Source organism: Ictidomys tridecemlineatus, chromosome 8 (assembly GCF_052094955.1).
Source record: "Ictidomys tridecemlineatus isolate mIctTri1 chromosome 8, mIctTri1.hap1, whole genome shotgun sequence".
Lineage (NCBI taxonomy): Eukaryota > Metazoa > Chordata > Mammalia > Rodentia > Sciuridae > Ictidomys > Ictidomys tridecemlineatus.
This window is the reverse complement of record NC_135484.1, coordinates 84,495,799-84,519,205: the sequence shown is the minus strand read 5'-3', so window position 1 is coordinate 84,519,205 and position 23,407 is coordinate 84,495,799. Positions and strand designations below refer to the sequence as shown.

Genomic DNA, 23,407 nt, shown 5'->3' with positions numbered 1-23,407 from the left:
CACTTTACCACTGAGCTACAGCCCCAGCCCAACTTTTTTTTTTTTTTAAGCATACAAAATCTTAAAGTTTCTACCCACAAGTCCTGGCTTTTTTGATTGATTGGTTGATTTTATATGAGGTTTAACCCAGGGCCTGGCACCTTCTTGGGCAAGTGCTGTATCCCTGAACTACATCTCCACCTCAGACTCTCTGAAGCCCATCAAAACAACCTCCAGGCTGGGTTGGGGCCCAGTGACTGGGGTTGTGCCTCACGTGTGAGGCACTGGGTTTGATCCTCAGCACCACATAAAAAATAAATAAAATAAAGGTATGTATCCATCTACAACTAAAAATAAATATTTTTTAAACCATCCAGACTGCTTCTGCTATTTTGATTCCAGAGTATCTCATTGTAGGCTTTCAAATATCTATTTACAAAACTAAGCTTCCTCCTTTATAGAAATACGTTTTAGACAGGAACCTCCTGGGTTTAGAAAGCCTTGATTACTTTGTAAAAACTATCTTAACCACTTTTAAGTGTACAACTCAGTGGCAAGTAGATTTACATCATTGTGAACCATCTCTATCAATCCATATCCAGTTGGAATCCATCTGAGTCCAATTCTGTCTTGAAAGACTGAAATTCTATAATCTTAAACAACTCCCCCTCCCCCAAATTCTTGGAAAACACCACTCTTTCTGTGATTTTACTACCCTTAGTACTTTAAGTCAGTGGAATCATACAGTATTTCTCTTAAACAAAATTATTCTATATTGTAGGATATATGAGAATATGCTTCCTTTTTATGGCTGAATAATATTTCATTGTATATACATATCACATTGTGTTTATCTCTTTATCTGACAATGGACAAAAATGCCTTGATTTCTTTTCTTTTCTCTCCTTCTTTCCTCTTTTTTTTTCTGCTTCCCTCTCCTCTCTCCAAGTCCCACAATGGGATCCCTGTGGATCAAGCCCGTTTAAGTTACCTATTGACAAGAAGGCAGTACCAGGTACTGTGGTACAGGCCAGTAACCCCAGTGACTAGGGAGGCTGAGGAAGATGGATAGCAAGTTCCAAGCCAGCTTTAGCAACTTAACCAGGCCCCCTGCAAATTAGCAAGACACTCCCTCTCAAAAAAAAGAAGAAAAAAAAAAAAAAGGAGGCAGCCATGCATCCTCTAGAGATGAAAAAAAGGAGATCTGGAGCAGGTGGTTAGTCATCGTGGAAGGTGGCAGTGTCAGGGTGCCCCCATCCTACAGCCTGTTCCTACTTTCCCAGAAGAGATGAACACCTCCAATGCCATGACCCAGGCTGGAACAAGGCCCAACTTCCCATTTTGCCCAAACTCCAAACCCAGAAGGTGGAACCCATGGGGAAGGGCTGCTTTCATGGAATCCTGTAAATGATTTCACCACCAGTTTAAAGCTCTCTTCCAACAATCTCTAAAATCCTCTTCAGTCCATTAGTATTTGCTCAACCAAAAATGTGTAAGCAACAATTCACCAGACCAGATCAAATAATAATTCTACTGCTGGTCTGTCAAAAGAGGAAAACTCCAGGGAAAAAAAGGAAAACTTTTTTTCAAATATTCTTAGTTGTTAATGGACCTTTACTTTATTTATTTGTATGTGGTGCTGAGAATCGAACCCAGTACCTCATGCATGCTAGGCAAGCACTTTACCACTGAGCCACAACCCCAGCCCAGGAAAACTTTCTTTGCTCAATCTTGCCACAGAAACCAGTGTCCAAATCACAGTGGGAATGACTTTTTTAATTGAGTCTTGATGTGGAGCTTGGATTTTATCTAGCAAGAAAATCCATGAAATTAGTTTATGTGTAATATAATTTATTTGATGTTTACATCTTTATTCTGTGTGAGGAGGCGAGTGCTACTTAGAATTGAACCCAAGGGCACTTCACCACTGAGTTACATCTCCAGCCCTTTTTATTTCTGAGACAGGGTCTTGCTAAATTGCCCAAGCTGGCCTCTAATTTGCAATCCTCCTGCCTCAGGAGTCTCTGGGATTGCAGGTTTCAGGCAAGTTATGGGTTCTTTAGCTCTTCAAGTTTTGAGGTGGGTGCCTGTGGCCCATGCCTGTAATCCCAGCAACTCAGGAGGCTGAGGCAGAAGGATCTCAAGTTCCAGTTCAATCTTGGCAACATAGAGAGAGCCTCAGCAACTTTAGCGAGACCCTGCCCCAATAGAAAAAATAAAAAGGACTAGAGATGTTGCTCAGTGCTGAAGTGTCTCTTGGTTCAATCCTCATTACCACCCTCAAAATAAAGTGACATTTAACTCTACACTCTTTTGTATTTCTGTAAGGTTTAAACTGCACATAAAGAATGTTTATTTTCAATAAGATTACAAAACGATATATTTGAGAGGTTTTTTTTTCCTGGTACTGGGGAATAAGTTGGTTTTTGTTGTTATTGTTGTTTTAAGACTTTTGCTAGATTGCCAGAGCTGAATCCTGCCTCAGCCTCAGGATCAGCTGGGATACAGGCATGAGCCACCGTGCCTGGCTTTATATTTGATAATTTTAATAATCAGAGCAGTAAAACTGCAACATGGATTGCTTCTCTGCCTAGTCAAATTTCCTATCTGAGGAAGATTTTTAAGAATATTACATTTCAAGCCGGATCCCAAGGACTGTAACTCCAGCGGCTCTTATGTCTTAGGCCAGCCTCAGCCACAGGGAGGCGCTAAGCAACTCAGCGTGACCCTGTCTCTAAATAAAATACAAAATAGGGCTGGAGATGTGGCTCAGTGGTCAAGTGCCCCTGTGTTCAATTGTCGGTATGGCCCACCCCACCACTCCCAAAAAAATTACATTTCATAAGCAGGACATTTAGTCTCCAACCATTTAATCCACTAATTGGCCACTATGAGTCTTTCATCCATCAATACATTTGAACTCCTTTCGAATCTATTCGTATTTTCAGGCTCTAGTTTTTATAGACAAACTGAAGTCAAGACGATAATGTATCAGAAAATTCAAAGAACATGGTAAGTCAAACCGATCAAATTTATTGTGCGAGGGTGGCCATCTAGTAATAATGACTGCAACTCCCGGAAAAGCCAAAAAGGGAACTTCCGTGGGAACCCCCAACTCTGAGCTGTAAGTAATCATAAAGACTGGAGTTGACGGGAAAAGAATGCACCCACCCGCTGGGTCACGTCCGTCGTTAGGCAGTGTCTCTGATCTTACAGTCGCGCCAAACAGCCAGTCAGTGGTGACGCTGGACGTAGAGTGCTACGCCGTGACGCCAGAGGGAAGATGGCTGCGCCCTGTAGATCGTCTGTCCCCTAGATTTTTTTGCGTCTCGCTCGTGTTTGCTTGAAAGTCTGGATTTTTGTGGTCTTCTCTCAGCATGTTCTCCTTCCGGCGCTGTGGCCACAGGGTCGCAACTTCTCTCACCAAACAACACCTTCCGTTTGCCGGGTTAAGCCGAGACAGCGCCGCGCCTTCCCCTCACTTCGATGTGGTAGTTATAGGTGGAGGACATGCTGGGACCGAGGCAGCCGCTGCCGCCGCTCGGTGCGGCTCCCGGACCCTACTTCTCACGCACCGCGTGGACACGATAGGTGAGGAGCGTGAGTGGTGTGGAGCCTGGAGTAGGACGCAGTAGTCAATACCCGCTTCTCTCCACACCCCCGTGGGCGAGCTGTCTCTTCTCCCAAAGCTATTGAGAATCCCAACTCCTGTGGTTTTAGCTTTTTTTTTTTTTTTAATTGTATGAGAGATTGAACCGAGAGGTGCTTAATTGCTGAGCCACATACCCGGCCGTTTTTATTTCTTATTTTGAGGTAGAATCTTGCAAAAGTGGCTTAAGGGCTTGGCTAAATTGCAGAGACTGATCCTGAGCTTGCGATCACTACTGCCTCAACCTACTGAGCCGCCGCGATTGTGGCGTGCCCTACCGCGCCCGGCGGTATTAGCTTTTATTAATGTGTCACAGGGATCACGCTGGCCCGCCCTAGAACTCTGTATTAACCTATTCTTCGGACCCGCGGAGTGTTGCTGTTGACCAAAGTATTCATTTGCGGGGATGATGGAGAGAGGGAGAGCGTGGTGCGTCCAGGAAAGGAGAAACTTCAGAAATATTGATGGCAGCTTCTTAGTTCATTGTTGAGTTTACCCTCTACTGTCTTTGTTACTTCAGATCAAGGGTGGACTGACATTATTCACAATCGTTTATTAAAGAACAGTTAATTTTTTATTGAAATTTTATGAAGCCCTTTGGATAACAATGCTATTTACTGCATCATGTATTTCTAATGGATGTGTATTTCTCAGTTTTGCGCTTAGGACCTGAATACTACTACCCTCTCCCCTTGTAACGGGTATTGGATGGTCAGGCCATCTTTTACAACAGGACTACTATTCTAGCATCATGGTAGATGCTTGCTGAAACATCATCTTATAAATTATGCGTGCCTATGCCTTTCCTCCTGCCTTTTGCAGGAGGAAATGAGGAGTAATTTAAATATTTACTGTTTTTGTAAAAGTTGTGAATTTAATCCCACCTACTCAGAAGACTGAGGCAGGTTTGAGGTCAGCTTGGGCAATTTAGTGAGGCTCAGTCTCAAAATAGAAAATAAAAAGGGCTGGGGATTTGGCTCAGTGAGGGAGTGCTTGCCTAGCGTATGCAAGGTCTGGGTTCAACCACCAATACTGCAAATATAATAAATAAAATTGTGAACGAATCCCATATTTTGTATGTGCTAAAATACTTTTTAGAAATTATTACTCAACTCATAACTGGAGAAATATACACCTTTCACAGGGATTCTTTTAGGGGAGAAGAGGCTTTATGATTTCCAAAAAGATTTTACTTTGATTATTACACATTCTAATGTTGTTTGCATTTTTTAAAGCAACTTTAGTAAGACCCTGTCTTCAAAGAAAAAAATTAAAAAGGTGGGGATGTGGCTCAGTACTGAAGTGCCCCTGGGTTCAATCCCTAGTACAACAACAACAAAATTAAATGGTGTATAATAAGAGTTAAAAGCTCTCATTCTGATAAGTAACAATATCTAAAACAGAGACCACAACTTCAGTGTTCTCGGAGCCAAACATGTAATTTAAATGTGTGAAGATGAGTGGATATAAAACAACATGGAATAATGGTAACAGTGGAGAGCTAGAAAGTAACGTTTCCATTCACCAGTTTTATTTATATTTAATAAAATTTATGTTTTCCAAGCAGAATTTCACAGGTAAACCACTGGATCTAAAAGTATCTAAAATGTGTCTTTTCTAAAGCTGGGAAGATTATTGCTTGAAAGTGGTACAGAGTAATAGGGGAAAAAAACCTTCACAATATCTTTCCATATTTCTAGTTTTTATTTTGTTACTAATTCATTAGCAAACAGTTCAGAATTTTGTGTGTGATTAAATTATTTTTGTATGTGTATTTTGTTTATTCTAAGCAAAAAGTGCTTGTCTGATATATATACAGTTAATATGTTGTCTGGGAGTAGGGAGGGAGTAGAGTGGTAAATGGTGTAAGATTGCATCTGAATTGATAATTGGGAATTAATTATTCTCTCTAGTTTTTCATTTTCATGTTTGTATAATAAAATATTAAACATTTTAATGTGAAATAATATATTGACTTGAGCACTTGGGGGTACAAATTGATTGCAATTTATTTATCTACCTGGCAGTACTGGGGATCAAACCCACGACACAATAGGCAAGTGCTCTACCACTGAGTTATACTCCAGCCCTTTTTCTTTTATTTTGAGTAGGGTCTCCCCAAATTGCTGAGGTTGGCCTGGAAATTTACAATCTTCCTCAACCTCCAGAGTAGCTAGGATTATGTGCCTGGCAAATTGGTTACTTATACAAAAACTCAATACTATGAAAAATGTTCACTGTGCTTATTAATTTTATGCAAAGTGTGTGTAACACCTTTCTAATGTTCATATAAGGGCATAAATTGTAAATATTTGTATACATTTTGAGAAAATGGTCAGTATAGAGGATTCTTTAATGTAACTGGTAATGAAAATTATCTTAGAGTAAAAATAATTGTAAAAAAATTGATTATAAGGGCTAGGGATGTAGCTCATTAGTAGAGCACAAGCTTAACTTGCACACGTCCCTGGATTTAATCTCCAGCCCCACAAAAAAAAAAAAAAGTGAAATTATGTGAATTTTTTTAAAAGTGAAGAATGATAGGCTAAGAATATTTTACACTGATCTGAGAAATAAAATTAGTAAATTGTTATTGCTTAATCTGCAGTAGACACTGTATTAAATGTATTGTGTACATTTTCTTATTTTGAAAGTAGCAAAATCCTTTTTCAGTTGATGGGTAAAAAGAAGAATTTGTGCTGTGGCTCCGGAGGCTGAGGCAGGAGGATGGATGGACAGTTCAAAGCCAGCCTCAGCAAAAGCAAAGTGCTAAACAACTAAATGAGACCCTGTCTATAAATACAATACAAAACTATGGTTGAGGATGAGCCTCAGGGGTTAAGAGCCCCTGAGTTCAATCCCTGGTACCAAAAAAAGTGGGGAGGAGAAGCTTTGTAATTTAACAAGTTTGCACATTGATTACCTCTAAGGTTGTTAATTCAGCAAACCAAAAATGTCCAAGGATTCAAATTTTTTCCTTTTCTCCATTACACCACATCTGGCTCGTCTTCAGGATAGCTATCCTCATGGTTACAAAATGGCTGCCAAATAGTTCCAGATATCACATTTAGATATAGTCATATCTATATTGAGGGGGTGGAGGGTAACAGGGATTGAACCCAAGGGTGCTTAATCATTAAGCTACACTCCCAGCCCTTTTTATTTTTTTATTCTGAGATAGGGTCTTGCTAAGTTCCTGAGGCTGACTTTGAACTTGTGATCCTCCTCTCTCAGCTTCTCAAGCCCCTGGGATTACCAGCATGTGCCATCATGCCTGGCACCACATTGACAACTTTTAGAAGGGTATTTTTTCCCCTTTTTATGTCTTCAAAGAGGGGTGGGGGCTAGGGGTGTAGCTCAGTAGTAGAAATTAGGTATGTTTAGCTTGTGTGAGGCCCTGGGTTTGATCCCCATTACTGCAGGAAAAAGGAGAGAAAAGAGAAAGAGATAGCCCTTTCCTAGAGACCTGAACAGCTCCCACTTCATGACTTATTACCCTTTATCTGGCAAAGCAGGTATTGCCATGATTATACTAATAAAGACTTACTCCTAAACTCAGATGGGTCATACTCCCTGAGCACAGAGTCTCATGGATGATGGGGAGAGGAGTTACCTAAACAAAATTATTATTCTATTTCAGAGGAAAATGGTCTACTACCACTATCATTCCTGTTTTTACAGTAGGAAAACAGAAGTATAGAAAAATAGGTATCTTGCCAAAATCACATTGCTAATAAGTGGTAGATCTAGAAATTGAGCCAGATCTCTTTAACATATTTCTCCTAGATACACTCAAAATGCTCCTAACCACAGCACTATTCAGCCTCCCCACAGAGACCATTAAAATTTTTTGAAAGCTTAATGGTGACTCCAATTAATGTACAGATGTTGTGAAACTTTCCCATCCCTGAACTTCCCATAAAAATCTTTGAGGTAATCATATACGTTTAGACTTCCAAATAAGACTGAGTAGATTTAAAGGGAAGGCATAAGATATGGTCTCTACTTATGATTTAATTGTTTCTAAGAAATAAAAGGAAAGCAGTAGATGGCATTTATGAGACATAATTGATGATAACAATGAGCCAGTGCCATGGAACTTCTTAAAAGTGTGATTGATTTAGGAAGATTTTATGAGATTCCATGTTTTATTGGAAAAGAAAACCTAATGAAACAGTAAAAATGTGTATCAAAGAAAAAGATTTTAAAAAAAGTTCAGGTAGTTGTTTGTTTTTGTGGATACCCTAGATAACTGTTGCATCCCATTGGGACTTCGGAATTTTCTTTATAGCATGTTTCAGATTTTCTTTTTGTGTGTGTGTGTGTAAGGTGATTTAGTCACTTATATGAACATGTCCTTATTAAACACTCATTATATGCAAGGTGCTCATGTGTGTTTTGTTTGTTCTGTTTAGGTCAGATGTCCTGTAATCCTTCCTTTGGTGGCATTGGAAAGGGGCATTTAATGAGGGAAGTAGATGCCTTGGATGGCCTGTGTTCTCGAATCTGTGACCAGTCTGGTGTGCATTACAAAGTTTTAAACCGGCGTAAGGGACCAGCTGTTTGGGGACTGAGAGCTCAAATTGATAGGAAACTCTATAAACAAAACATGCAGGTAAGAATAGGACATGAAAACAGGAAAGAGTACAGTGATTATTTAACCACTGTGTTTCAATTGGCATTCTCTTTTTACAGAAAGAAATCCTGAACACACCACAGCTTACTGTTCGGGAGGGAGCTGTAGAAGATCTTATTCTTGAGGAACCAGAACCTGAACATGCTGGGAAATGCCGTGTCAGTGGTGTTGTTTTGGGTAGGTATTGTACTAGTTAGAGATGGTAATAACATTGTATCAAACTCCATGTGAGAACTTTATTATAGAGCAAAATATGGAAATATTTCTTTCATTGTTGTGTTTTCTCTGTTTGGATTTAAAAAACTACATAAATGATCATATTTCTCTTTTAATTTTGAACATAATGAAGCTCAGTCAAGTTCAAGTGCTATGTTAGCATAGAACTTCATAGCCTGCTTAATTGTCTTTTTTCTCCTGGTTTTTTTTTTTCTTTTTTTTTTTTAATTAAATATAATTCTTGGGGCTGGGGATGTGGCTCAAGCGGTAGCGCGCTCACCTGGCATGTGTGCAGCCCAGGTTCGATCCTCAGCACTACATACAAACAAAGATGTTGTGTCCACCGAAAACTAAAAAATAAATATTAAAAAAAATTCTCCCCCTCTCTCTCTCCCTCCCTCCCCCCCCCTCTCTGTGTATATATATATATATATATATATATATATATATATATATTTCTTTGGAAAAGTAATGAAAACCACTACCTCCCTCTCTATAGAGAGCTACTTCAACTTTTTTTTTGTCACTTCTGGAATATATACACCCATATTTATTTTCTTTTGATATTTTTCATTTTCTTTTTGGTGACCAAGGATTGAACTGAGGGGCACTTTGCCACTAAACTATATACCAATCCTTTTGTTCTCTTCTCTTTTTTTGGTGCTGAGGATTAAACCAGGGTATTATGCACACTACGCATGCATGAATTCTACCACTCCTCATAGCTCCAGTTATGCCACAATTTTTGATAAATAAATGGTATTTACACTGTTGTGATTATTTAAATATTTTTCACTACCCAAATGGCATAATATTGTTTACCTTCCTTTATGTTTCTTCCTCCTTTTTTTTTTTTTTTTTTGGTTGTTTTCCAAGACAGGGTCTCACTCACTGTGTGGCCCAGGCTGACCTCATATTCAAGTGATCTTATTATTTCATCTCCTCAGGTATCTGGGATTATAAGCATGAACTATCATGTCCAAATATCATTTTGTTAATACTTAAATATCAAGTAATCTTCCCATTCTAATTTTCTTTTTTGATGCTTCGCTCCCAGAGAAATCTATTTCTTTAGAAATCTATTTCTTTAGCCCCTGAACCCTCTTTTCTATAATCAGGACTATTGCTCCTGAGGCCTGCGCAGATATATTTTGAGATTTCCTTTCACTACTTTGCTGTTATATCCCTTGTTTCTTAGAGCTCCTGTCTCTTCCTTACTACCTCATTTTTACTGGAGCACATCTTCTAGGAGCTTCCTAAGAAAAGATGCATGGGAGGTAATTTTTTTTTGTCTTTATATAGTCTAAAAATATGTTATTCTTCTCTCAGGTATGACTCTTAATTTGGAGCTAGTAGAGAATTCAAGGTTAGTCCTTTTTTCAAGTTTGTTTGTTTGTTTGATAACTTTGATTTGTTTATTTTTTTATTTGGTGCTGAGACTCAAATCCAATGCTTCACATGTGCTAGGCAAGCTCTCTACCCCTGATCCACAACCCCAGCCCTCTCTTCAGAGTTTTGACAGTCTGGCTCCACTGTCTTCTAGCTTCTGGTTTTGCTTATTGAGAAGCTTAATGCTATATTGATTTAAATTTTTTTCACGTGTAGGTCTTTTTTTCTCTCCCTGAAAGCTTTAGTGTCTTATTTGTCTCTGGTGTTCTGATATTTAAAGATGTTGTCCCTCAGTGTACTCTGTTTATTCATTGTGATAGGGGTACTTAGTGTTTCCTTTTAATGTATAAGTCTATGCCCTTGTTGGGGTATTTCTTCTCTGTTTTTTTCTTTTTCTATTGATTCTCTGGGGGTTTCATTTAATATATAATTCTATTTTCCTTTTTTTGTCATTTTCTTTTTTATTTTATTTTATTTTATTTTGGCAGTACTAGGGATTAAACCAAAGGCGTTTTATCACTGAATACATCTCTAGCCCTTTTTATTTTTTATTTTGGGAAGGGTCTCCCTGAGTTTCTTAGGGCCTTGCTAAGTTGCTGAGGCTGTCTGAACGTCTGATTCTTCTGCTTTAGCCTCCTGAGCTGCTGGGATTATAAGCATGTGCTACCATGCCTGGCTAGCCAACTAGTTCTCTATCTCAAGAGCATCTGCTGCTATTAGTTTCCTGTGTGGTTTTTTTTTTTTTTTTTTTTTTTTTAAGTTGTAGTTGGACACAATACCTTTATTTTATTTGTTTATTTTTACATGGTGCTGAGGATCAAACCCAGGGCCTTGCATGTGCTACTCGAGTGCTCTACCACTGAGTCACAACCCCAGCCCTTCTGTGGTCTTTTTGTCTGCTTATACACAATTGACCCTTGAACAACCCTTTCTAACTCCTAAGCAGTCAAAAATTCTCAAATAGCTTTGGACTCTCAAAGTTTTATTGGTAACTAGTAACCAAAAGCTTTACCAATAAGTAAGCAGTTATTAACACATACACACGTATTTTTTCTGTTACATATATTTTGCATATGGTGAAAAATAGAGAACTACAAGATATCACTTTTTATTGCCAGATACAATTACTAAAAAGATGAACTACTCATATGAATTGATTAGCCTCACCAAGTTCACTTCAATAAATAGCAATAGGAGGTAGCTAAAAATTAATTTTTCTCAATTATGATTTAATACTGCATCTTTGTTTACATTTTTCTTTACTAAGAATGATGCTGTGTATGCTGTGTAAAGGTTTGTGTGTATGTGTGTGTGTGTGTGTGTTGCTAGCAGTTGAACCCAGAGCCTTACACATGCCAGGCAAGAACTCTACTCATGAACTGTACCCCCATCTGTGTGTGGGTATGTTTGGATAAATTTTAACTTTTTATTTATATATATATATATAATTTTATGGTAGTAAATGATAAAATAGACTATTATATACATTATATTCGTGGATAACTTTTTCTTGGTTTGTTTTAATTTCTAAGCTATAAGGTTCATCTGGTATATTTTTCAAACCAATTTTTTTTCACTTGATTTATATTTGTTTTGCTTTTGAAGACTATATTGTTTCTAAAATTTGTGGTTTTGTTTGTTATAGGGATTACATTAATTACTATGATTTATTTTTTTCCTTTGTGGTGCCAGGGATAGAATCCAGGGTCTTAGGCATGCTAGGCAAGTGCTCTATCACTGAGCTGTATCCTCATCCCAGTAACTATGGTTTTACATAGTTTGCATAAATTTCTTTTTCAATTAGTGTTTACTGAATTCTCGCTGTGAATAATTACTAAATTAGCTTTATATCCTTTCATTTATTTCCTTTTCTTACCCCCACTTCCTTTCTCCTCTGGATTTAATGATTACTTGTATTATTATAGAACAATCTACCTGTAAGTCATTTGTACTCCTGTTATTTAATTTTTATATATATTATTTTTGTCTATATTTTATAGGCCTAACAATACAGGGGTTTTGTTTTTGTGGTATTAGCGCCCAGCTAATACAGTTTTTCTTTATACTGTCTAAATTAACATAAAATTTACCATTTTAACGATGTACAGTGCTGCATGCCTTTAATCCCAGCTGCAGAGAGACTGAGGCAGGAAAATTGCAAGTTGTAGGCCATTCTGGCAATTTAGCAAGACTCAGAGTCATTAAGTACATTTACAATGTTGTGCAACTTTCACCACTGTCCATCTTTTTCATCATCCCAAGTTAAATCTCTGTACCCATTAAATAATAACTCCTGACTAGCTTAAGTCTCATTTCCTGAAAGAGAAATCTGGAGACAAATCTTCAGTGTGTAGATTTGAAACTATTTTTTATTTTAGCCTCAAGAATTATTACTACATTCTTAAGTTCTCATTCTTAGTTCTGCAATTTCTGAGCCTTTGCAGGGCAATTAGTTCATTCTTACTGGTATCTTCTATCAGCTGCTTGAATTATAGCTTTCTTCCCTCTACTAAGTCAGTTACCATTCTTCCAACTAATTTCTTTGGGGGTTTTGTTGTTGTTGTTTGTTCGGGTTTTTTTTTTTTTTGGTACCAGGGATTAAACTCAGGGTTTTTAACCACTGAGCCACATACCCAACCCCTTTTTTTTTTTTGAGACAGGGTTTTGCTAAGTTGCTGAGGTTGGTTTTAGGAACGTATGAGTTGGGATAACACATTGTCGTTTCCCTACCAGATCGCAACCTGGTATTGAAATGGCTTCAGGAATAATGCACCCCGCTTAGAGGATGTTAAAAATAAGTTGGGGTTATAGCTCAGTGGTAGAGTGCTTGCCTATCATGTGTGAGGCACTGGATTCAATTCTGAGCACCACATCGAAAGAGAGAAAGGGAGGAAGGGGAAGGGAAAGGAAAGGAAGAGAAGGAGAGAAGGAAAGACAGACCCATCAACAACTAAAATATTTAAAAAATAATAATAAGTTAAATCTAGGTGTGGTAGCACTTGCCTGTCTTCCCAGTTACTTAAGAGGTTGAGGCAGAGGATCAAAGTTCAAGGCCAGCCTGGGGACAACATGGCCAGACAGTCTTTAAAAAAAAAAAAAAAAGATAAATATTCTATAGAGATCTAATGTCCAATACATGATAACTATATAATTAATAATACTATATTTTATACATAAAATTTTCTAAGGGACTGGATTTTAAATGATCTTATCACACACTCAAAAATTTATAACTCTGAGGTAGTAAGTATATTAATTAGCTTGATTATGGGAATGGTGACACAGACATAGCATAAAACACCATGTTGTAGACATTAAATATGTAGTTTTTTATTTATTAATCATACCTTAATAAAACTTGGAAAAGAAACAGAAGAAAAGCAAATATTAAAAAACTAGTAGCAGTGGTGCACACCTGTAATCCCAATGGCTCAAAGGCTGAGGCAGGAGGAATGCAAGTTCTAGGCCAAGCTATTCAACAAAGCGACACCCTGTCTCAAATTAAAAAGTAAAAAGGACTGAGGGTGTTGCTCATTGGTAGAGTACTTGCCAACATTTGTGAGGTTCTGGGTTCAAACCCTAGCACCACACACATACACATACGCACATAATTCTCAAGTGTCTAAATTGAGAAATTTTTTCTGTAGTTCCAATGTAAAATAATCACATTCCATTTGATCTGTGGTAATTCAAAAACAATTTTACTCTTTCTTTTCTGTCATTTAGTGGATGGAAGCATAGTATATGCAGAGAGTGTGATTCTGACTACTGGAACATTTCTGAGAGGCATGATTGTAATTGGATTGGAGATGCATCCAGCAGGACGTTTGGGGGATCAGCCTTCTATAGGGTTGGCTCAGACTCTAGAGAAGTTGGGTTTTGTGATGGGAAGGTTAAAGACTGGGACTCCACCCCGAATTGCCAAAGAGACCATTAATTTCAGCATTCTAAATAAGCAGACACCAGATAATCCATCTATCCCATTCAGCTTTGTCAACAAGGCAGTGTGGATTAAGGTAAGATGATTTATGAAAAATTCACTTAATTGATATTGGCTATTTGCAGCAGGAAGTATACTAACTTATTTTCTTTTTTGACAACAATTTGCATCACTATTATTACGGTATAAAGAAGCAATCTTATTTATTTATTTATTTATTTTTATGATGCTTTTTATTTTGCAACAATAAAGTAAAGAATAAATTCCAGTTAGTGAAAACTCAGGTCTTTGATTTCTGTTTCTCAAGAAAGTTGCTCATACACACGTTATTCTTGCTCAAAGTGTCTACAGCATGAGTCATCCATCGAGGGTGCTATCACTACTGTATGAAAAGCAGAAAACACAAATCTGTTGAAGAATCACTGGCATCTCTCAAAAGCTAGTGGTTATTTTTAGGAATAAAGAAGCGATTTTTAAAAGTATTAGCTAATTTGGCTAACTGGTATTTCCCTGTAAATTTTTAAATTTTATTACTTCTATAACTTTACATATTTTGTAAATTAAACTTTTTGAAGCCATTTCAGACTTACAGAAAAATAGTAAAATGATTATAACAAACTCTTATAAATCATTAAAGTTGCCCATTGGGAATATTTTGCTATATTAATCTCTGTACGTATAGAGGTAGACATGTAGATATTAATGCACATATTTAATGTATAAGACAGTAATATACACATATATTTTCCTCCTAGAGAACATTTGAGATTAAGCTACAGAGATTATGAGCCTTGGCCTCTACTTCAGTCCATATCTGAACTAAACACAAAAAACATCCTTTTATAACCTCAGTGTAATTTTGAAATATGAGGATTTTTTTAACACTGATATAGTACTGCTATCTAATATAAAATCCATAGTCAAATTTTGATGATTTTTCCAATATACTCCAGTGACCTTTTTATTTTTTCCAATCTAGGATCATGCATTGTTTTTAATTGTCATTTCTCTCTATAATCTCTTCAATGTGACCAGTTCGCCAATCTTTATGAAACTGACATTTTTGAAGAATACAGGCTGCTTTTGCTTATCTTTTGAGTTTTGGAAAAAAGTAAGCTGTTTGAGGTGATATATGCCTGTAATCTCAGCTATTCGGGAGGCTGGATTAGGAGGATTGCATATTTTAGGCCACTGTTTGCAATTTAGTAATACCTTGTCTCAAAATAAACTTTTTAACTGGGTGTAGTTATACCCACATGTAATCCCAGCAACTTGGAGCCTCAGACAGGAGGATTACAAGTTCCCACTCCACACCTTAGCAAGTTAGCCAGTTCCTAAGCAATTTAACAAGACCTTGTCTCAAAATAAAAAGGGCTAGGGATGTGGCTCAGTGACAAAGTGCCCCTGAGTTTAATCCCTCAATATCAATATTTATCTATTTATTTATTTATTGGTACTAAGATTGAACCCCAGGGCACTTTACCCAGCCCTTTTTTTTTTTTTATATTGAGACAGGGTCTTGCAAAATTGCATAGGACCTTGCTCGGGCTGGCCTCAAACTTTTCTTTTTCTTTTTTTTTTTTTTCTTTCTTTCTTTCTTTTTTTTTTTTCTTTCTTTCTTTCTTTTTTTTTTTTTTTTTAAAGAGAGAGAGAATTTTAATATTTATTTTTGGTTTTCCACGGACACAACATTTTTGTTTGTATGTGGTGCTGAGGATCGAACCCGGGCCTCACGCATGCCAGGCAAGCACGCTACCACTTGAGTCACATCCCCAGCCTCATCTTTTTCTTTCTTTTTTTAAATTTTTTATTTGTTTTAATTAGTTATACATGGCCTCAAATTTTTGATCCCCCTGCCTCAGCCTCCCAGATTGCTGGTATTACAACCAGGTGCCACCATCTGTGGCAAAAATATTTTAAAAGGGATGGCAATGTATCTCAGGGGAAGAGCTCTTGCTTAGCATATAGTAGGCCCTAGGTTCAATACCTAGTACTGCCTCCCCTACAAAGTGTATATTGTGAGTTTGGAATTGAGGATTAACAATTGATTGTCCCAGTTTCTGGTGATGTCCTGATGAGTGGCTTCAAATATTCTATTATTTTAACCAAGTCACTTTTTATATTTTTGCTTTGGTAAAGTACAATATATACTTTCTTAGAATGTGTATCCCCAGCCCCTTTTATTTAAAAAAAAAAAGAGAGAGGTGTAGGGGGATGCCAGGGATTGAATTTGGGTAGGATACTCAGCCACTGAGCCACACCCCCAGCTCTATTTTGTATTTTACTTAGAGACAGGGTCTCACTGAGTTGCTTAGCATCTTACTTTTCCTGAGGCTGGCTTTGAACTTGCAATCATCTTGTATCAGCCTCCCCAGCCACTGGGATTACAGGCATGCTCCACCATGCCTGGCTATTTTTTAAATTTTGAGACAGGTTATCACTAAGTTGCCCAGGTTGGCCTCGAACTAATGATCTTCCTGCCTCCCAAGTTGGTATGATTATAACATGTACCACTGTACCCAGCCTCTGAAATAATTTTTACAGTTATTTTATTTGAACCAGGTCCACACATGCATTGAAGGATGTTTTATTTTATTTTTTAAAAAATTTTTTAGTTATAGATGGACCCAAAGTCTTTATTGTATTATTTATTTTTATGTGGTGCTGAGAATCAAACCCAGTGCTTCACATGTGCAAGGCAAGCAATGTACCACTGAGCCACAACCCCAGCCTAGGATGTTTTATAATTACTTCCTTGTTTTCTTTTTTTTAGTTGTAGATGAATACATGGTATCTTTATTTTTATGTGGTGCTGGGGATCGAACCCAGCAGCTCACACATGCAAGGAAAGTGCTTTACCACTGAGCTACAGCCCCAGCCCCTCCCTGTTTTCTTTATAACATTTATGTACAGAGAAAATTTGCTCTCTAGAAGCTCCCATCTTCTTGATGTATCTGATTGCATCCCTCTGCTGCTTCTGTCTTTCCTATAAACTGGTAGTTAGATCTAGAAGTTTGCCTAGATTTCGGTTTATCTTTTGGGTTATTTATTTATTTTGGGCAAGAATACTATATAAGTAGTACTGGTCATCATGCATAAATTTAATAAATTTAATGCTTAAAGTGAGTAAATATCAAGTAGAATTTATTTGGATAAGAGGCAAACTAGTAGAGAAATAAAACAGTATTCTGATTATTGTTTTTTAGCCAGAAGATCAGCTGCCATGTTATTTGACTCACACAAACCCAAAAGTGGATAAGATTGTGCTTGAGAACCTTCACCTTAATAGTCATGTTAAGGAAACTACAAGAGGACCCCGGTAAGGACAAAAAATCAGTGCTCAATTACTTTAAGGAATGATGTCACCACTTTTATGTTCATTTTATTATATATATATATATATATATGTAATTTCTAGATACTGTCCCTCCATTGAATCAAAGGTTTTGCGTTTTCCGAATCGTCTGCATCAGGTTTGGTTAGAACCTGAAGGAATGGATTCTGACCTCATCTATCCTCAAGGTTTATCTGTGACGCTACCAGCTGAGTTACAAGAGAAAATGATTACATGCATCAGAGGCCTAGAGAAAGCTAAAATGATTCAGCCAGGTAAGAGGGCTACAGCCACCATTCAGTGTTTACTCAGCATTGCTTTAGTGATTAGTGAGGAGGTCTTTGCTGCTCTCATTGTTAATTAGAGCTTCAGAGAATGAAGCGCAACATGTACAGATGTTAAGTAGTCTTTAGTTTTTGAGGGACATTTAATAGTAATCTTTATATCTCTACTTTGAGGGCAGTTCATCTGTTTTTACTTATTTTATACCATTTATTCTTTGAACAGGGTATGGTGTTCAGTATGATTACTTAGATCCTCGTCAAATCACTCCTTCCCTTGAGACTCATTTGGTTCAACGGCTCTTCTTTGCTGGACAGATAAATGGCACCACTGGTTATGAGGAAGCTGCAGCTCAAGTAAGAGCTTTATTCAGATGTTACTGGAAACCCAAAGGGACTATTTAACTGGTGTTTCTCTTTGTCATGTTAACTATATAAATCTTAGGTACAATTCATAATTATAGAAGTCTATCTTTGTTTCAGGTTACACGTAGATGGCTATTGTATATGATAGGATTTTTAAAACACTTGTGGGTTATTATTCTTTTTTGAGTTCTTAGATCTGATGTGTTTTGATTAGATGAATTAGATTGCTTCTAGAGTTTAAAAAAAAGAAAATCTAGTTCCTTTAAGATAACTTTATTGAAAATTGTTATTATTCCTTATTAGTGGAAAATTGTTACTTTTAAGTGAGAAAGGCTAAAAAGTTCTCACAGGTGAGTTTAAAAAAAAAAAGAGTAGCCCCTCCCCCACCCCAGGCTTTTCAGAAATATTAGGCACTTCTGGGTTGGGGATATAGCTCAGCTGGTAGAGTGCTTGCCTCATATGCACAGGGCGCTGGGTTCAATCCCCAGGATCAAAAAAATAATTAAGTATTAGATATTTCTGAAAACAATAACCATGGCATTCTAAAATGGTACATTATACATATTCTGTTCCTAAATGTGGATCACATTTTGTACCTCTAATATATCCTTTAGGGGCCTGCTTTCTTCCTGTCCCATACTACTCTTTCCAAGTATTGTTTTGAATAGGATAGCTCTTCATTCAGTTCATAATGGCCTTTTAAACATTTTAGTCCTCTTGTAGGGTGTGATAGCTGGAATCAACGCCAGTCTTCGAGTCAGTGGCAAACCACCCTTTATTATTAGCCGAACAGAAGGCTACATAGGAGTTTTGATTGATGACCTTACCACACTGGGCACTTGTGAACCGTACCGCATGTTTACCAGCCGAGTGGAGTTCCGTTTATCACTGCGTCCTGATAATGCTGACAGTCGGCTTACGTTCCGAGGTAACTCTTCACTAAGAACTGTAATCTAGTTTACTGTTTTTTAAAACCTCTCTCATTATAGTCTCTCTTTCTCCCTAGGATATAAGGAAGCTGGCTGTGTGTCCCAACAACGATATGAAAGAGCTTCCTGGATGAAGTCATCTTTAAAAGAAGGCATTTCTGTGTTGAAATCCATTGAATTTTCAAGCTCCAAATGGAAAAAGTTAATCCCACAGGCTTCTATAAGTATTGTAAAAAGTCTGCCCATCAGGTATGCTTTTTTTTTTTTTTCTTTTCTTTTGTGGTGCTGGGGATTGAACCTAGGGCCTTGTGCATGAATGGAAGCACTCTACCACCTGAGCTATATCCCCAGCCCCCAGGTATGCATTTTTAATATAGACCTCTCTCACCACTTTTTACAGAAAAATGTCATTATTTTAGAGAGATATTACCTACAGGTATCCTACTTGTACATTTTAAGTGAATATAGTTTGCTGGTGACTTTTTTTCAAAATCCTTAGATATAACATCTATTTAGTCAGTATTAAAAAGACATATGGCTAAAGGGGTCACTTGGTACTAGAACACATGCTTAGCATGTCTAAGGATCTGGATTCTATTCCCAGCACCAAAAAATAAATATGTGTGTGTATATATATATGTATGTTTATATATGAGTTTCTAAATTATTTCTTCTGTTTTGTATATAATTTCTCTGTGGTCCCTATTGAATTCTTTTGATTTTCCTAAGATTTAGAGGACCAAAGAAAAAATTATGATTACTTACTTTATTCACTAGGCTTGGAGCAATTGAAGTGGCCTTACATTATCCATGAGCTATAGCAAGAAAACCACTTTAATAAAACAAATAAGAGGGGACTGGGGTATATATTTCAGTGGGTAGAGTACTTGCCTTGCATGCACAAGGCCCTGGATTCAATCCCCAGCACCACCAAAGAAAATTTCTAAATTAAAAAAATAAAACAAATTAGAGTGTTATAAATTATTTGGATGTGAAAAGACCCTTGCAGTATTTCTAATTATATAGACTCTGAGTCTAAAGGTCATGTGTTGAGCATTTTTGTTTCAGAGATATATTCCTAAGGACCTTACATAATATATACTCTGTATATCTCATCATTGGTTTTTTTCCCATTTTGGGGGGAAAAAAAAGTATAATTAGCGTGGGAAAAGATGCCAAAGGGCCACAAATCAACAGTCTTTTTAATTTAGAAGCACATTGTAGAATCATAATGGCATTGATCTTTTTTTATATCTTTTTAATTATAGTTCGACACAATAAAATTTTATTTATTTATTTATTTAATGTGGTGCTGAGAATCAAACTCAGTGCCTCACACATGCTAGACAAGTGCTCTACCACTGAGCCCACAGCCCCAGCCTGGCATTTATCTTATATCTGTGTTTCCAGTATATTTTTTCTCTTTTCAACCCCAAGTTTGCTTGTGATAGTTTTTGTGAACTTTAAGGTATACCATTTTAACACAGCTCTATATCACCTCTAATCTTTCCAGTTTTCTTTCCTTATTTACAAATAGGTTGTTGTTTAGTTTACATTTCATCAGGGTGTTTTATTTTTTCCAACTTATGTTCCCAAGCTTTCATTTTTATGGGAATTTCCCAGAGCACTAGCTCCACTATTATAAGATATTAAGCAGATTTTGTAAAAATTAGATCTTGCTGGTGCAGTGGTGTAGGACTGTAATCCCAATGGCTTGGGAGGTTGAGGCAGGAGGATTGCAAGTTCAAAGCCAGCCTCAGCAATTTAGTGAGGCCATAAATAACTCAGTGAGACCCTGTCAAAATAAAATGTAGGAGGGGCTGGGGATATGGTTCAGTGGTTAATCACCCCTGGGTTCAATCCCTGGCACCATAATTAATTAATTAATTGATTAAAAAATGAAAACTTAGAGCTTAGAGTATAGCTCAGTGGTAGAGCTCTTATCTATTGTGCATGAGGCCCTGGGTTTGAACCCTAGAACTGCAGGAAAAAAGGAAAGAAAAATCTTTGAATAACTTATAAACAACAAATTTATTGTTCACAGTTCTAAAGGCTGGTAACTCCAGTATTTGGTATCAGATTTGATATTGGTGAGGGTTTGCTCCTTGTTTCTAAAATGATATCTTCTCTAGAGAGGAAAAAAGAAATGAAAGGTGGGGGGCAGGGATCTTATGAGAATCAAAGGGAGATCCCTACAGGAAAGCGACCAAGGGGTTGGGGGCAGGAAAGGAAGGAGAAAGTGCTAAGGAGTGATATTGGCCAAATTATATTGTTATATTGTGTGTATATACAAATATATAACAGCAAACTCCATCATTATGTACAACTATAATGCACCAATAAAATATGTGGAAAGAGAAAAAAAAATGACACCTTTCTGCTGCATCCTCATGTGGCAGAAGGACAAACAAGCTCCCTGATGCCTCTTTTGTAAGGGCACTGATCCCATTCATCAGGGCTGACTCTGCTCTTAATAATATCACATTGGTGATACTATATTTATTAGGTTCCAAAGTATAAATTTTGTGGGAGACATCAACATTCAGGCTATAGCAGTTAATATATTTGCTTACCAACTATATTAGTCAGTTTTTAGTACAATAATAAAATACCTCATGTAGGATACTTTATATAAGAAAAGAGATTTATCTATTTCACCATTTTGAAAGCTGAAAGATTGGGCAGCTCTATCTTTCTGGCCTATGGTGAGGGTGTCATGGAAGTATATGGTTTCACATTGATGATTGGATGTGCTAAGATCACACATTAAAGCTGAAAGCCAGAGCTTCAGGACCCACCTTTATTCTTAACAACTCTCTTATGAGAACAAGTTTCATGAGACCAGCATTAATCTCTTCTGAGGACAACACTCCCAGTGACCTCTTTACCTCTCCTTCAGTTCCTCTTCTTAAAAAGGTTTTACCACTACAGCACTGCAACACTAGGGACCAAACTTCCAGCACAGGAATTTTTGGAGGACACACTGAAACCATATCTAAACCATAGAACTAGCTAGTGGCTCTGGAAAATGGTAATAGTGTGAGCAGTTTACAATGTATTCAGCTACTTATCTTTTGTTTAAATTTTAAGTTTTTTTTTTTTTTAATATGTCTTTGGGAGATCTGTGGGAAGAACTGTGTTTTTTTTTTTTTAAGAGAGAGAGAGAATTTTTAATATTTATTTTTTAGTTCTCGGCGGACAAAACATCTTTGTTGGTATGTGGTGCTGAGGATTGAACCCGGGCCGCACGCATGCCAGGCGAGCGCGCTACCGTTTGAGCCACATCCCCAGCCCAAATTTTAAGTTTTTTAAGTTATTTGAAAAGTTGGACAAAGAATTTTTAACACCATACTTCATTTTTTAAAATCAATTATTGCTCTATTTCAGTATTTTATAATTGGAACCTAGATTGAATGTGATTAGTGTGAATTGAAGAATACTGAATAGGGAAAGAGATCATTTTCAACACAGTCTAAAATGCTAATTAATTAATAAAAATGCAAAAGGAAACTATCAGCTTTGTATGTTTAACAAACTAAAAATGTGAGTAGCCATTTTGTTTAAGTGATTTTTTTTTTAAGTAGTTCAACCAATGATTTCTTTTTTTAACTCAGGTATCTTTCCCTTCAGAAGGATATATTTCACATATTTGATTTCTGGGGAATATTTATAGTTTAGGATTCAGCCTCCCCAAATGGACACACTTTCTCAATATTTAGATAAAACTGAAAAAGATAGAAAATTTATTCAAAATGCATTTTTTTTTTATTTACTACATGTGTCAGACTCTGTGCTAAATACAGAAAAACTGAACCAGACTCCAAATAGTCCTTTTAACAGAAAAAGTACATAAATGTACATACACATTTTTTGTTGACACTGTAGGTACGTTATGTTAGGCAGCTCAAAAATTCTCTCAGATTCTTCTGCAGTGTGCTGACTTATCCTTTCTGTACCAGAGTTCTGGAATCCGAGGCTTAGACTTGATTCAAAGCAGGTCTTGAAGTTTGGGATTGAGATTAGTTTAAAATCTTGTAAATGTGTTATTTTTAAAAGGATTTATTGGGGCTGGGATTGTGGCTCAGTGGTAGAGCACTTGCCTAGCATGTGTGAGGCACTGGGTTCAATCCTCAGCACCACATAAAAATAAACAAAATAAAGGTATTATGTCCATCTACAACTAAAAAGATTTTTTAAAATAAATAAATAAATGAAAGATTTGTCAAGGATATTGCAGATGTTGCTTTTGGGCTTCATCCTGCATAGATTCCAAGATACCTTTTTTTTTTTTTTTTTTTTTTTTTTTTGGTTACTCATTAGGAAGAGTGCTCCAAATTTCTGTTTTTAATTTTTTATTAGTTATTGATGGATCTTTATTTATTTATTTATATGTGATGCTGAGAATCTAACCCAATTCCTCACATATGCTAGGCAAGTGCTCTACCACTGAGCCACAACCCCAGCCCTATGTTCTATAATTTCTGAAAAGACAATCATTTCTGCTTTCAGTTATATGGTTGGTTTGTTTATAGTTTATCTGATAAGGCCTCTGCAATGAGTTGACTTGTTTCATCTACTAGAGTACGACAAAACTGACCATTTTCTGTGGTGAGAGAATTCTGAGACCTTCTTAGAGTAGACCCAATTGAGAAATAGATGAGGAATCAAGTATTTGCATAGGGTAATAA

The 23,407-nt window shown here is 36.9% G+C and overlaps 1 protein-coding gene across 2 annotated transcripts in view; it reads left to right on the top strand.

Annotated features, from left to right (window-relative positions):
• The first annotated feature begins 3,227 nt into the window (after positions 1–3,227).
• The window catches only part of Mto1 (mitochondrial tRNA translation optimization 1), a 30,738-nt gene continuing 10,558 nt past the window's right edge, over positions 3,228–23,407 (top strand). For both annotated transcript variants that reach the window (XM_005341264.5, XM_021720803.3), the window contains exons 1-9: positions 3,228–3,570; positions 8,044–8,243; positions 8,324–8,441; positions 13,596–13,885; positions 17,016–17,128; positions 17,228–17,418; positions 17,651–17,781; positions 18,514–18,718; positions 18,797–18,968. In XM_005341264.5, the coding sequence (XP_005341321.1) occupies positions 3,357–3,570; positions 8,044–8,243; positions 8,324–8,441; positions 13,596–13,885; positions 17,016–17,128; positions 17,228–17,418; positions 17,651–17,781; positions 18,514–18,718; positions 18,797–18,968 (1,634 nt within the window). In that variant the 5' untranslated portion in view covers positions 3,228–3,356. The remainder of the gene's footprint in view (positions 3,571–8,043; positions 8,244–8,323; positions 8,442–13,595; positions 13,886–17,015; positions 17,129–17,227; positions 17,419–17,650; positions 17,782–18,513; positions 18,719–18,796; positions 18,969–23,407) is intronic.